This window comes from Myotis brandtii, unplaced genomic scaffold (genome assembly GCF_000412655.1).
Source record: "Myotis brandtii unplaced genomic scaffold, ASM41265v1 scaffold4, whole genome shotgun sequence".
Taxonomy (NCBI): domain Eukaryota; kingdom Metazoa; phylum Chordata; class Mammalia; order Chiroptera; family Vespertilionidae; genus Myotis; species Myotis brandtii.
In genome coordinates, this window is record NW_005365371.1 from 3,827,025 (window position 1) to 3,841,171 (window position 14,147).

General features: G+C 37.1%; 1 protein-coding gene across 2 annotated transcripts in view; it reads right to left on the reverse strand.

Moving 5' to 3' along the window:
- The window catches only part of UBXN7 (UBX domain protein 7), a 79,846-nt gene that overhangs the window by 14,142 nt on the left and 51,557 nt on the right, over nucleotides 1-14,147 (reverse strand). For both annotated transcript variants that reach the window (XM_005873159.2, XM_014545291.1), the window contains exons 6-8: nucleotides 7,478-7,624; nucleotides 5,164-5,254; nucleotides 3,928-4,055 (exon numbers count right to left, since the gene is read on the reverse strand). In XM_005873159.2, the coding sequence (XP_005873221.1) occupies nucleotides 3,928-4,055; nucleotides 5,164-5,254; nucleotides 7,478-7,624 (366 nt within the window). The remainder of the gene's footprint in view (nucleotides 1-3,927; nucleotides 4,056-5,163; nucleotides 5,255-7,477; nucleotides 7,625-14,147) is intronic.

The window sequence follows — 14,147 nt, forward strand, 5'->3', positions numbered from 1 at the left end:
AGAGGAACAAATGTAATCTGAACAATAAAGATTTAAAAAAAAAAAAAAACCAGACAAAGATATTACAAGGAAAACAAAACAATCACACAAAAAAACTACAAACAATATCTCTCACAGAGACACAAAAATTCTTGACAGAAATATATTAAAAAATAATGCATCATAACCAGGTGGTTTTTAGCAGAGTAATGAAAGGTTGGATTACCATTAAAAAACCAACCAATGGAATTCACTAAAAATAGAAATCCGTATGATCATCTCAATAGATGTGACAAATCTATGACAAAATTCCCTTATATGAAAACTCAGCAAACTAGGATTAGAAGGAAACTTCCTCAACCTGATAAAGTGTATCTACAAGAGCCCTAGCTAGTTTGGCTCAGTGGATAGAGCGTCTGCCTATGGATTGAAGGGTACCAGGTACAATTCTGGTCAAGGGCACATACTCGTGTTGGAGGCTCTATCCCCAGTGGGGAGCAGGCAGGAGGCAGCCTATCCATAATTCTCTCTCATCATTGATGTTTCTATCTCTCTCTCCCTCTCCCTTCCTCTCTGAAATTATTAAAAATATATTTTTAAAAAAAGTTTCCACTCTACAAGAAACATATAGCTAGTATCAAAAAAATTTTTTTAATCCTCACCTGAGAATATATTTCCATTGATTTTTTTTTTATTTTTATTTTTTTAGAGAGAGTGGAAGAGAGAGGGAAAGACAGTGAGAAATATCAATGTAAGAGAAACACATCAATTGGCATGTGCCCAGACCAGGGCCCGGGCCAGGGAGGAGCTGCAACTGAGGTACGTGCCCTTGACTGGAATCAAACCTGGACCCTTTGGTCTGCAGGCCAATGTTCTATCCACTGAGCCAAAATGGCTAGGGCACTAGCATCAAATTTAATGGTGAAAGACAACTTCCCCCTAATACCAGAAACAAGGGTCTCTAATATCTTCCTACTTTTAACTTTATGCTGGAAGTCCTAACTAAGAAAAAATAAATAAAAGGCAAGAGATTGAAAAGGAAGACATAAAATAAGTCTATTTGTGGACAACATGACTATGTCTACAGAAAATTCAAAGCAATCTACAAAAAAGCTATTAGAACTAATTAATGAGTTTAGCAAGATTGCAGGCTACAAGCTCATTATATAAAAACTATAAAATATTGCTAAGAAAAATTCAAAGCTTAAATAAATGAGATATATACTATATGCCATGTTCACGGATCTGCAGACTCAATATTGTTAGGATGTAAATTCTCTCCAAAATGATCCATAGAGCCAATGCAATTCCAATCAAAGCCCTAGTACCTTTCTTTGTAGAAAGTGACAAGCTGATTCTAAAACTTATATGCAAAAGACCTGAACAAAACAACTACAAAGATGGAGGACTTAACTATGACATTTTAAGACTTATAAAGCTACAGTAATCATTAAGACTGAAATACTGGTGTAAAGAAAGATTTATCAATCACAGGAAAGAATAGAGCCCATAAACCAAACATATATGATCAATTTTTCATAAGGGTTCAAAGGCAATTCAATAGGGAAAGGATAACCTTTCCACAAATGATGCTGCAACAAGTGCATAGCCACGTGCAAACAACCAAAAAACCCTAACTAGACCCTACCCTAACACCATATATAAGAATTAATTCAAAGAGGATCACTGACTTAAGAGCTAAAAATATATTTTAAAAAAATTATCACATAAGACAAAAAGCATAGAATATAAAAGTTGATAAATTGGATTTCATCAGTAATTTAAAATTTGCTCTTCAAAAAACACTATTATGAAATGAATAAGTAAGTAACACACTGGGAGAAAATTATCTATAAACTCTATATATAGACTATAAAAAGAACCCTTATAGACCTGGCCAGTTGGTTGGAGCATCGTCCCGTACACCAAAAGGTTGTGGGTTCAATTTCCAGTCATGGCACATACCTATATTACAGTTTCGATCCCTGGTTGGGGTGCATACAGGAGGCAACTGATGGATGTTTCTCTCTCCCTTCCCCTCTCTAAAATTAGTAAAAAACATGAGGATAAAAAAAAAAAAAGAACCCTTACAATTAAGATGGCATGCAACCCAATAAAAAACAAGCCAGAGACCTGAATTGACACTTCATCAAGAGATAGCAAAAAAAGCACATGAAAAGATACTCATATCAGAATTTGTCAAATTTTAATTTTTAAATGTGTTCAGTTTATTGCACAGTAATTATTAAGGCTATAAAAATTTAAATATAATAAACTTAAGGCTAATTTATCACACACACAGAAAAGCAAGCAGATGTGCCCACATGACATGCAACAGCTTGGACAGATTGCAGATAACACTATATACCATGTAAGTTGATTTTAAAGAACACTATGACAGACACTGCTAGTTTCCTATCTCTCATCCAGTCTTCTCTGCTTCCTTATTAACAGAGCCTCCGTTATGTTTGTGCAAGAAAATGTGCCCAGCTAAAATAAGCAAAACTCTTATCCGTGGCTGTTTACCTTTGTAACAGTCAACACCCTGTTCCTCCTTGTCATGCTTGCACCTAAGAGTATAGCATCTAACTGTGACCATGAGGACAAAAGCCAATAAATACTAGGAATGAAGGGGGGGAATAAAAGAGGAGGAACCTGGTTCCTTGATGACATTACAAAGTCAATCCCTAGACTGCTTGCTTCTGGACTTCTTGCTGAGAAAAGTAGATGTCTTCCTCGTTTAAGCCATTATTTGTTGATGTTTCTCTTGCACACAGTTGATCAAAATTTATAATAATCAGATAATTTAGTATAGTAAGTAGAGTCTGAGGTACAAATCATCCCTATGTATTTGTCCAATTTTTATGGTCCCACTATTTTCCATTAAGTCCTTTAATTTTTATAAGAGAGCTGGTAAGGTTGTAAATTCAATTTATGTTGAAATTCAGCAACTCACAAACTCAGGCTCTGGTTTTTTACAATATCAGCCTTATGACTGCAAAAGATAAGAACCTCTCTTAGGACAATTATAGAAACTCTGGATTTTTTAATGCCTTAAAAAAGAATTATAGGTAAGTAAAACTTCTCTTAGCAATGAAAAAAACAAAGAAATAGTCTATAGATAAAAGTGAAACAATGTTTTAGTTCTGCTCTGTTGTGTCTGAATAATTGAGGGGAGGGGGATTCTATACCCCCGCTTTGCAAGTATCCATATAGTCTTTTATTAAATGGGTACTTTATTCTATGTGATTACTTAAGTAACTTTCATCACTGCATGATATGGACTATTAAAGTCTTATCTTCTAAAACTAATTTTATCCTTACTGACAATCAAACCCTAACAGCTCCTACAACCAATGTGAAATTCTGATATCTTTGTAGGCCTATGATTTCCAATTAATATTTAGACCAATTATCAAATAGCATATAATAATAGCATATTATAGAAAATAAGTATAGAAGTAATCTCAAGGTGGGCTAGAGAGACAGGTCCTAAAGCTATATAATTAGTAATAATGACCACCTATACCAGGAGAGTTTTCTAGCAAAAATACCATTATTTTTTTTTTACTGCTGCTTAGACCTGGCAATGCTGCCTTTGAAAGAAGTGGATTACTCCACCATCGGGGCTTGCTAAATCAGTTCCCCTCCTCACTGCTACATATTCACATTGCTTACTTCTAAACCCAGGTCTTAGGTCACATGCCTGTATCCTAACTGCAAGGGAGACTGGGAGTATGAATCGTATGATTTTACTGAGAAGACAGAATCCGCATGTGGGAAATTATCAAAATATAAGAAGGGCATCTAAGATGTTGTAGAGCCACAAATTGTAACTGTCCAATACTTACATTAATATCTTTAAGATCTTAACCTCAAACATTTTACACAAGACATCTATATACAATTACATTTAATTGCCCATTATCACTTCTTATTCATACTTACTGAACGGGCACATTTTTTGGGGGGACTGCTAGAAAGTCCATCCAGTTGCCCATGTTCACCCAGAAATCCCGTCACTTGGTCCAAGAAAGAAGATACGTCTAACTGGTGCCACTCTACTAGCTTCTGACCTAAAAATTAAAAAACGTCATATATAAATATAATAAAATCAACATGCCTTCTCAACATTCTCATTAAGTATTTTTTTGGCATTTGCATAATTAAAATTTTAGGAACACATATTCCCACTGTTAGGACTCAGGGCAATATAGTCCTTAATGGCCATTTGTAAGCTTCCTGCCACAGGAAAACAAAGACCAAGAACTTGTCCAAGCTTCCCGCCTCAGGAGGACAAAGACCAGGAAAATTTGCTGGACACCAGGAATCAGACTATATAAGGAATTAAAACTGTCCTAAAAACGCCTGATTGCATATCCACATTCCAAGCCCACCAACTCAGCCCACACACACTGACGACAAGAGCTTCCCACCAGTGACTGCATATAACGATGAAACTCCAGCTCCTGGGGCAGACATCATCACCCAATATCTCCTTGGCTCAGTGCTATGCAGCCCTTCCCTTTGGATATCCTTCCCCCACCCCTTTTCTTAAATAAATTCAATTTGTCTTTATCCACTATCTGAGATGGCTACTTAGCCTGCCCAAGTACCACCACGTTAACCTTTCACCCACCCTTCACCAGTTTAAATTACATAGCGTTTTCATAACCCAAAGAATTCATCAATTATAGCCAACCTAAGATTCCTAGCCAACTGGCAACTTCTTTATCTGCTAATATCATTTATTGGCATTTAGAAAGAAGAGATTCAAACGAAGCAAAATCTTGATAAAAATTCATTAATAATAAAACCAGTTCTACCCTCTGCTTCTCTGGTGGGATTACAACCAGTACCTGAACAATCTTAATATTTTAATAACAGAAAACCCAAGGGGACCCCTTAAAATATGACAAGATAAAATATTAGTTTTAGAAAGTACAGAGCTGCACAAATATAAAATACAATCATTTCCCCAAATTGTCAGAAACAGACTGACTCCCTAACATATTTTAATAGATGTTTAAATAATTCTAAAGGACATGAATAAAAACCCTTCACCTAAATTATTACAAAGAATTCTGAAACTGAATCCAGTCAAATATTAAAGATCAAATATTTAGGTAATTGAAAAATAAGTCATATGTCAATTGCTGTAAGCTGATATAAAATAAATATTACCTGTCCGTGGATCCAAGATGGAAACATAGGGGAAATCCCCTAGCTTATAAAATTGTATGTATCTCTGACCTTCCTCACTGTCATGATAAACCTGTTAAATCATTGATATAAAAAAAAGTCAACCTCTAAAAAAGTATCAACTGTATCCTTGTTATATACCAACAACAATTCTCCAAATACACCTTTAGTATATGTTAGGATTCATTCCTACATTAAAGAGAAAAATGAAGGTAATCTGGTGTGAACTACCTCAACTTCCTGTCCTCAGCCCCCATGGAAACATATATCAATCCATTTTTCCTCCCTTTCCAGTTCAGAAGAGATATTGCTCTTTCTGATCAAGTTATCTGTCCACCTATATTATTCCAAACTCTATCATATACATCTTAATAAGTCACTACATATTGAGATGATAAGCTTGAGTGGCTAGCATAGTGCTAGTCAAAGAGATGCTCAACCAATAGTTGCGGAAGAGCCCAGCTTGTGTGGCTCGGCAGTTGAGTGTTGACCCAGAACCAACAGATCACTGATTCAATTACCCGATAGGGCACATGCCCAGGTTGTGGGCTCTATCCCCAGTAGGGAGTGTGCAGGAGGCAGCCAAACGATGATGCTCCTCTCTCATTGATGTTTCTATCTCTCTACCCCTCTCCCTTCCACTCTCTCTCTTTAAAAAAAAAAAATCAATAAAAACATATTAAAAAAAATAGTTGTAGAAGAAAAGTTTACCATTCAGAAAAAATACTGAATTTAGGGGACCTGTAAAACATGAATGAATAAATTAATAACATTAACAGCATATCTTATAGTGGAAAAAATTAAGTTCAGTCAGATGTTTTTATTTTCTATAATTTTTCATAAAAAAAATAAAAAATTTGAACAAGATTATCTAACCTTAGCTTGATAATTTACATAAAAAGAAAACAGAATCAGCAAGATTAAGTGACAATACTAAGAAATATACATAAAAAGTATAAAACTCAAGCTAAAATCCAAATCTTAGTCAAATGTTTTTCCATTACTCAAGATCTTCTACATTCACACTGTCAATTATAACAACCAATACATGTGTTATTGAAGTACTTGAAACATGGCTGGTCTGAACTGAGCGGTTCCGTACGTATAAAATATACACACATCACATCTTGGAGACTTCACACATACACACACAAAAATCAAAACATTTCATTAAGATTTTAATATTAGTTTGATATTAGATATATTGATTTTAAAACATTAAAATTAATTTCACCTGTTTCTTTTGACCTTTTAAAATGTGGCTACTAGAGCATTTTTAATTAAATATGTGGCTCACATTATATTCCTACTAGAGGCCTGGTGCACAAGATTCATGCACTGGGGCTTGCTAAATCAGTTCCCCCCTCACTGCTACGTATTCACATTGTTTACTTCTAAACCCAGGTTTTAGGTCACATGCCTGTATCCTAACTGCAAGGGAGACTGGGACCCCTGCTGGCAGTCAGACATCCCTCTCGCAGTCCGGGTCTCTAGCAGTCTGGGACCCCGTGCTCCTTACCTCCTGCCACTGCCACTGCCACTGCCACTGCGCTCGCCAGCGGTGAGCCCGGCTTCTGGCTAAGTGGCGCTCCCCATGGGAGCACACTGACCACCAGGGGGCAGCTCCTGAATTGAGCATCTGCCCCCTGGTGGTCAGTGCACATCATAGTGACCAGTCGATTTGCATATTAGGGTTTTATTATATAGAACTAGAGACCCAGTGCACGAAATTCGTGTACTCGGGGGCGGGGTCCCTCAGCCTGGTCTGCAGCCCTCTTGCAGCCCTTGGGGGATGTCCAACTGAAGGCAGAGGCTCCCGCCACCGCCACTGCACTCGCCAGCCGTGAGCCCGGCTTCTGGTTGAGAGGCGCTCCCCCTGTGGGAGTGCACTGACCACCAAGGGGCAGCTCCTGCATTAAGCGTCTGTCCCTTGGTGGTCAGTGCATGTCACAGCAACCGGTTGCTCCACCATTCAGTCAATTGCATATTAGCCTTTTATTATACAGGATTGAATAGTACAGTTGTGAACTCTATCAAGATATTTAAGCTCATCTGAGATATGAATATTATATAGTTACGCAGCTTGGTTCTTTCTTTCCTTCCCTCGAGAGTTCTCCATTGCTGCCCTAATTTTCACTTGTCCTTACTATTTCAGCCATTATGGGTTGGTTTTACCTTTTCATATATCATAATTTAACTCAGTTATTAAAATTTTTCCAGTTTATTACTGAATTCCTCCTTCTCAACATCCCATACTACAAAAGTAAAATGCTACTAAAACTTTAACTCTCCTCACCTGCCAGAAAATGAAATGTTCCCGGATAATATTCTTCACAGCATCATTGCTCCATACATCACGGTTGAGGCACTGGCATGCAAAGTCTTGTACATTTTGGATGTTTATCATCAGCCACTTATTTTGCATCTGCCCACACTCTTTGGCCTATAAGAGTAAAGTTACACAACACCTGTTAGAAATAATTTCTCCTTGGTAACTGATATGTTTCAGAGTTCAGAAACTGTTATCTTTTCATTTAAATACTACTAAGTTTTTCCCCTCAAGTATAACATCTAGAGTTTTTGGTATATATACATTATTTACATTAATTTGCATAGATATATATAATTATACTGACCATTTTCAAGCATTTTTCAAATTTAAATAAACTGTTATTGTTATAATGGCTGGACTTTTGTACATTTAAACATCTGAAAAAAATTATACAAACTTATGGTCAAGTCACATAATTCTATCACATTATCTCTCTCAACCCCTATTAGGCATGTACTATTTTATAGGATCACCCTAAATATTTCTGTAAAAGCTGCTAAGGGTTTTTTCTCTTAGGGTTGTTTTCCTAGGAGATTTCAAAAAATGAGATTATAGGATCAAAGAATGTTTCAGAATGATTTTTAAAAGACCCCACCCCAATTTATAGCACAAATATTAATCATGAGTATGTACTTTTTGCCTAATAGTTTGTCATCACCATAAAAACCTAAAACGTTGCTGAATACAAAGATTGGCAGAAAAGCAAATGAGCAAACAAATGTTTCCTTAAACCTTTGTATAGGAACAATGAAATGAAAGTGATAGTTTTGAGTAATTTTGTCTTGGAACAATATTATTTCCCATACCAGATTAACACAGATCTTTAATTAACTCAGGTCGTTAACAGTTGAAAAACATACATCATTTTGGAGGTATTGGACAATGTAAGACTATCTTCTGCTTTAAGAAGGTTTACACAGTCTTACAGATAACTGTTATCCTATTTTTTGGTATGAATCCTCCAGAAAAAAATCATTTTCTAATATTTAATTTTGATTCCACAGGTGAAAACTCAAGTTCAAAAAGGAATCCCTGTATTGAGCCAGAAAGCTGTATTACCTGGTGAAAAGCTTATTTTAGAATATATAAATATAATAAAATTATTCCTTACTCCTAGAAAGTAAGTGTTCAACTTACTTCCTTACCTATAGCATGCACATGGATTTGATAAATGAGTGATAAATGTATACTTATATGCCTTAACTGAAGAAAAAGTATTGGAGAGGGGAAAAATTTAACACACATTTCTGTAACAGGGTAAATGTACATAAGTCTGCCTAAAACTACAACATGGAGAAGAAAAAAAAGTCAAGAGTTTAAAACTGATGGACAGTCATTTGCTTTTGATTTTAAAAGCTCATTTATTCACATTTATGCTTTAATTCAGATTCATTCATTCAACAAATAAACTTACTGATACCTATCAGGTTTCAGGTATAGCTATAGATGCTGGAATTAGAGCAGTTACCAAAACACAAAAAACCCTGCCTTCATGAAGCATACACTGGGGAGAAACCTTATATTAATCAGTACAAGAAACTGAAGATGCTGTTAAGAAATTACTGCTGGAAGGAAAGGCCCAAAGACATGAATTTTATGCAAAGCAACAATGTTTAGAGGGAATATAAGAGAGTCTTACACAAATGATGAACCTTCCCACTTGAAATCTATTAGACTGTTCAGATCAACATTCAAAAGCCATTTTATGAAGACCCAAGGACAAGTGTGGCTACATCAAATAGAGACATATGTGATATGACTTATCTGTTTCAAGGGGGAAACAGTGAGAGAGTATCTCTACCAGTCCCAGACAGATCAGTAAAGTAAGAAGAAAAAAAGAATAGCCCTAGCTGGTTTGGCTCAGTGGATACAGCATCGACCTGCAGACTGAAGGATCCTGGGTCCAATTCAAGAGCACATGCTGGGGTTGTGGGCATGATCCCAAGTGGGGGGTTGTGCAGGAGGCAGCCGATCAGTGATTCTCTCTCATCATTGATGTTTCTTTCCCTCTCCCTTCCTCTCTGAAATCAATAAAAATACATTTTTAAAAAATACAAAGGAAAAGATATTTGTTTCAATAATAGATATACATAAAGTCAAGATGAAAATATATTAAAATATGCACAGTACTTTTTAATGGAAATTGTGATTTTATTTTTCCCCCCACTGGTTTGCTATATTTGCCAACTTTGAATAAAACTAAATATAAGCTATGAATAAAGTTTATTTTTAAAAAGTTTATCTTACATATTTTGTTACTGAATTGGTTCTTTATATTTTTAGCTAAAATATTTTTACTTACTAGCAGGACTTTTAAAATTAACAAAGTATTCTTAGTAATTACAACTAAGTACATGTGAATTAAATGATAACAAATAAATATGCATTTATAATGAAAATAAGGACTATTATGGAAATTATTCTGATTCTGTACCATATACTCCAGATTATGCCATTCAATCATTTAAGAAAGATTTATTGAGGGCCAATTATGTGCCAAAAGCTCTTCTAGGCATTGAATACAATGACAAATAAAACAAAGTTCCTATGTTCATGGAACTTACAAGCTACATGTTCCCTTGCCTAGGTCAGATCATTCATCCTAAGTGGGTCACTCAGCTACAGCTATACTGATTCCTTGGCTGTACCAGAAATATACCCTTTTTAGCCTTACTATCTGCTGTTTCCCTGACATTCCTATGGTTCACATTCCTTCACTTCACTCAGGTTTCTACTCAAATCTCATCCTTCAGAATCTTCCTTGATCTTCCTATCTAAAACAGTCTTCTCTCCTCACAGTTACAAACATATGTGAAACCTATGAAATCAACCCTGCTTTTAATTTTGCTTGTTAAGTATACATGCATCTTAGTGGCTCTAAACAAACAAAAAAATTGCCCTCTCCTTCCCTTATTCTATTTTTTAAAATATTTTTTTATTGATTTCAGAGGGGAAGGGAGAGGGAGAAAGAGACAGAAACATCAATAATGAAAAGGAATCACTGATCGGTGGCCTTCCTGTACACCCCACACTAGGGATCCAGCCTGAAACCTGGGCATGTGCCCTGACTGGGAATCAACCACTGAGCCACGCCGACTGGGTCCCTTATTCTATTTTGTTTATTTTCTCCCACTACATACTATAACCTGAAATTACACCCTATCTCTCTATATTGTATATACATACACACACACGAAACGTTTTACATATATGTATAAACATTTGATTTTTATTTGTTTATAGTCTGTTTCTCCCTCTTGATTATAAATCTTTGATGGCAAGGACTTTGTGTAATGTGCTTACCACTATCTCCCAAGGGAAGAAACTGCTTATAGGCTCCAGATATCCATTTTCTTCTAAGCACCTGGATTTCCTAGCGTCCCTTGCAGTAGGTGTAACCATATTACCAAGTTCTGGTCAATGGGATGTGAGCAACTTCTAGGTTGTGCCTTTAAAGGGAAAAGGTATACCTTTCTCAGCCCCCTCCCTCCTTCATTCTGGCTAGAAAGCAAACATGGTGGTAAGCCCCCTTGAATCATATGGACAAAGGCAAGCAAGACCTAGGAAATAGAAGAAAAAGACAAAGAAAACTTGCACTGCTAGTAACTTCACAGAGCAGAACCATCCTAATAGCCTGGACTTCTTTCTTGTTTAAGCTACTATTTGTTTCCTTCCTGGTCTCTCTCACGTGCAGTAAAAGCTATCCCAAAAAATATAATCCCTATTACCTAGAACAAGGCCTTACAAAAGGAGGCCTCGATAAATATTAAATGAACAAGTAAATTAATCAGTCTCTTCAGAACCTTTGAATATGGTCTACCTCTAGATACACTAAGAAAGTCTAGTTTCTAAACCTGTAAAACTATGGCTCAGAGCTACATCTAATATTGTGCCCAAACCTATGGGCCCTGCCAGAGCAACCAAAGAGAGTCCATATAATTTTTAACATTCACCTCTCTAAACATCAATGACTTAATTTTGCATGTGACCTCCCTAATTTATATAAAACTAATAGATATATCATTAATTATAACGAAATGCCTATTTTTTTCTGGGAGTGTTAATGTCATTTAAAGACTCATAAATGATAAACTTTAGTATTAGTGAAGATATGAATAGATTATTGCAAACAATGCAGGTCATGAAATACAAAGAAAAAAGGTTATGTAACTTTAAAAAAATGAACAAAAAATCAGACAGCAATTTCAAAAAAGATTCGGTTTACTTCAATGAACAAGCATCAGAGTAACTGCTTTTTATGAGCCCAAAGTGACAAGATTAAATCAAGCACAGAGTTATTTATTAAGCCCTAGAGCAACTCAAAAGCTAATGAAAAGGAAAACATGTCAAAACAAACTCAGATCATTTTTGTCTTTCACATTGCTGCTACTCTCTCTCAGTGGCTATATTATCACCAGAACATTAGAAAGGATAGGCAGACAAGCGCCTGGAACACTAGAAAGTATAGGCAGCTGCCATGTTAAGATCATGAGGGAAGGATGAAGAAAACTGAGGAGGTATCTAACCTGACATATGTGAGCTGATAAACACCAAAGACTCCCTCAACTCTAGACTTTTTTAGATGACAAAAAGAAATCTTCTTTTTTTTTTTTAATCCTCACCAGAGGATATTTTTTCCATTTATCTTCTTTTTTATTTATTTATTTATTTTTTTTTTTAGAGAGAGAGAGAGAGAGCGGAAGAGAGAGGGAAAGACAGAGAGAAATATGGATGTGAGAGAAACACATCGATTGGCTGCATTGAGGGCCCGGGCCAAGGGGGAGCCTGTAACCAAGGTAAGTACCCTTGACCAGAATCAAACCCAGGACCCTTTAGTCCGCAGACACTCCATCCATTGAGCCAAACCAGCTAGGGCAAGAAACCCTTTTTAAAAAAGATGTTTTCATTGATTTCAGAGAGAGGAAGGGAGAGGGAAAGAGAGAGAGAAACATCAATGATGAGAATAATTGATCGGCTGCCTCCTGTACTGCCCCTCCCCCCCACCTCCACTGGGGGTTGAGCCTGCAGCCTAGGCATGTGTCCTGACCAGAAATCAAACCATGACCTCCTGATTCATGGGTTGATGCTCAACCACTAAGCCACACCAGCTGGGCAAAAGAAACCTTTGTTTGGTCAAATCACCATCATTTGGATCTTCTGTTACATGCAGCCAAACACTTTCAGGTTTTACAATTCAGAAAATTAAAACAGAAGAGCAAGCTTATGGTTAAATTTCTTACCCTAAATACTTCATCTAGGCTAGTGTCAAGAGTATGTCAAGGAAAAAAAATTTTTTTAAACAATCATAATTCACTTTCAAATATATAGCTGTAGCTACCAACATCATTTTTGTGGTTATTGTTTGGCTTACTTTATTCTAACAGGTAAGACTTAATCTTAAACCTAATTGATTTACATCAATGCAAATGCCATTCTAATGCAAAAGAGCATTAACAAGCTACTCAATACACAAAAGCAAGCTGTTTGAACCTCAACAGAAGAATATTTAAAATCCTAACTAAATTCCGTCATTTAACAAATACTAGGTCCTATTAAATGCCAGAGACTAGGTCCCAAGATTTACCAAAATAAAACAATGCATATTCTCCCTGCCCTTGTTAAGCTTATAATTCAGCAAATAATCAAATAAACTTGCTCTGGGAAGTTTTTCTTTGGCATTAACCAAGTTAAAGCCAAGAAGTAAGTCAGAATGTATTCTGCAACTACAGAGATATTCTTTTAAAATACACTGTGCCCTTGCTGGTTTGGCTCAGTGGATAGAGTGTCAGCCTACAGACTGAAGGGTTGTGCAGGAGGCAGCCAATCAATGATTCTCTCTCATCATTGATGTTTCTATGTCTCTTTCCCCTCTCCCTTCCTCCCTGAAATCAATAAAAATATATATTTTTTAAAATACACTAAGAACCTCCTAGAAATGTGGGCAAAAGATACCTACAAACAATTCACAAATAGCCAACAAACACATGCACACTATTCTCAATAGTAATCAAAGATATGTAAACTTAAAAAGTAAGATAATAGGAGAGACCAAGATGGCGGCATAGGTAAACACCGGAGACTGCTGCCGCAAACAACCACTTCAAAAATACAACTAAAAGACGGAACGGACATCACCCAGAACCACAGGAAGGCTGGCTGAGGAGAGACTCTTCAACTAGAAGGAAAAATAACAGCACACCGAGGCTCAGAGGAGGCGCAGTGTGGAAAAAACTCAGGTGCGGAGGTGCGCGCGCAAAGCGGGCTGGTGGCTGAGAGCGCGGTTGTCGTTTTCGGTCAGGGGGGAGTCTCAGACTCTGAGCTCCAGATACGGGCGAATCGCTGGGGACTCGGACCCAAACGGGAGAAGCGGGAGTGTCTGGCATCAGTTGGAAGGCAGCTTTCCCTCCGAGGTTTGCAGCGGTTCCGGGGGTTCTGAGAAGCAGAGCCTCTGGGAACGGGACTGAGAGGGGCCATAACCGCTCCCTCCGCCCGCCCGCCCTGTTGAGCCCGCCCCGCCCAAGCCCTGCGCAGAGCCATTTGCCAGATCGCCTCAGGCAAAGGCTAGATTAGCACCTCCCCAGAGGACAGAAGTTTTCCGCGGCAGACACAGCTGATTCACACAGCCAGTCGGCCT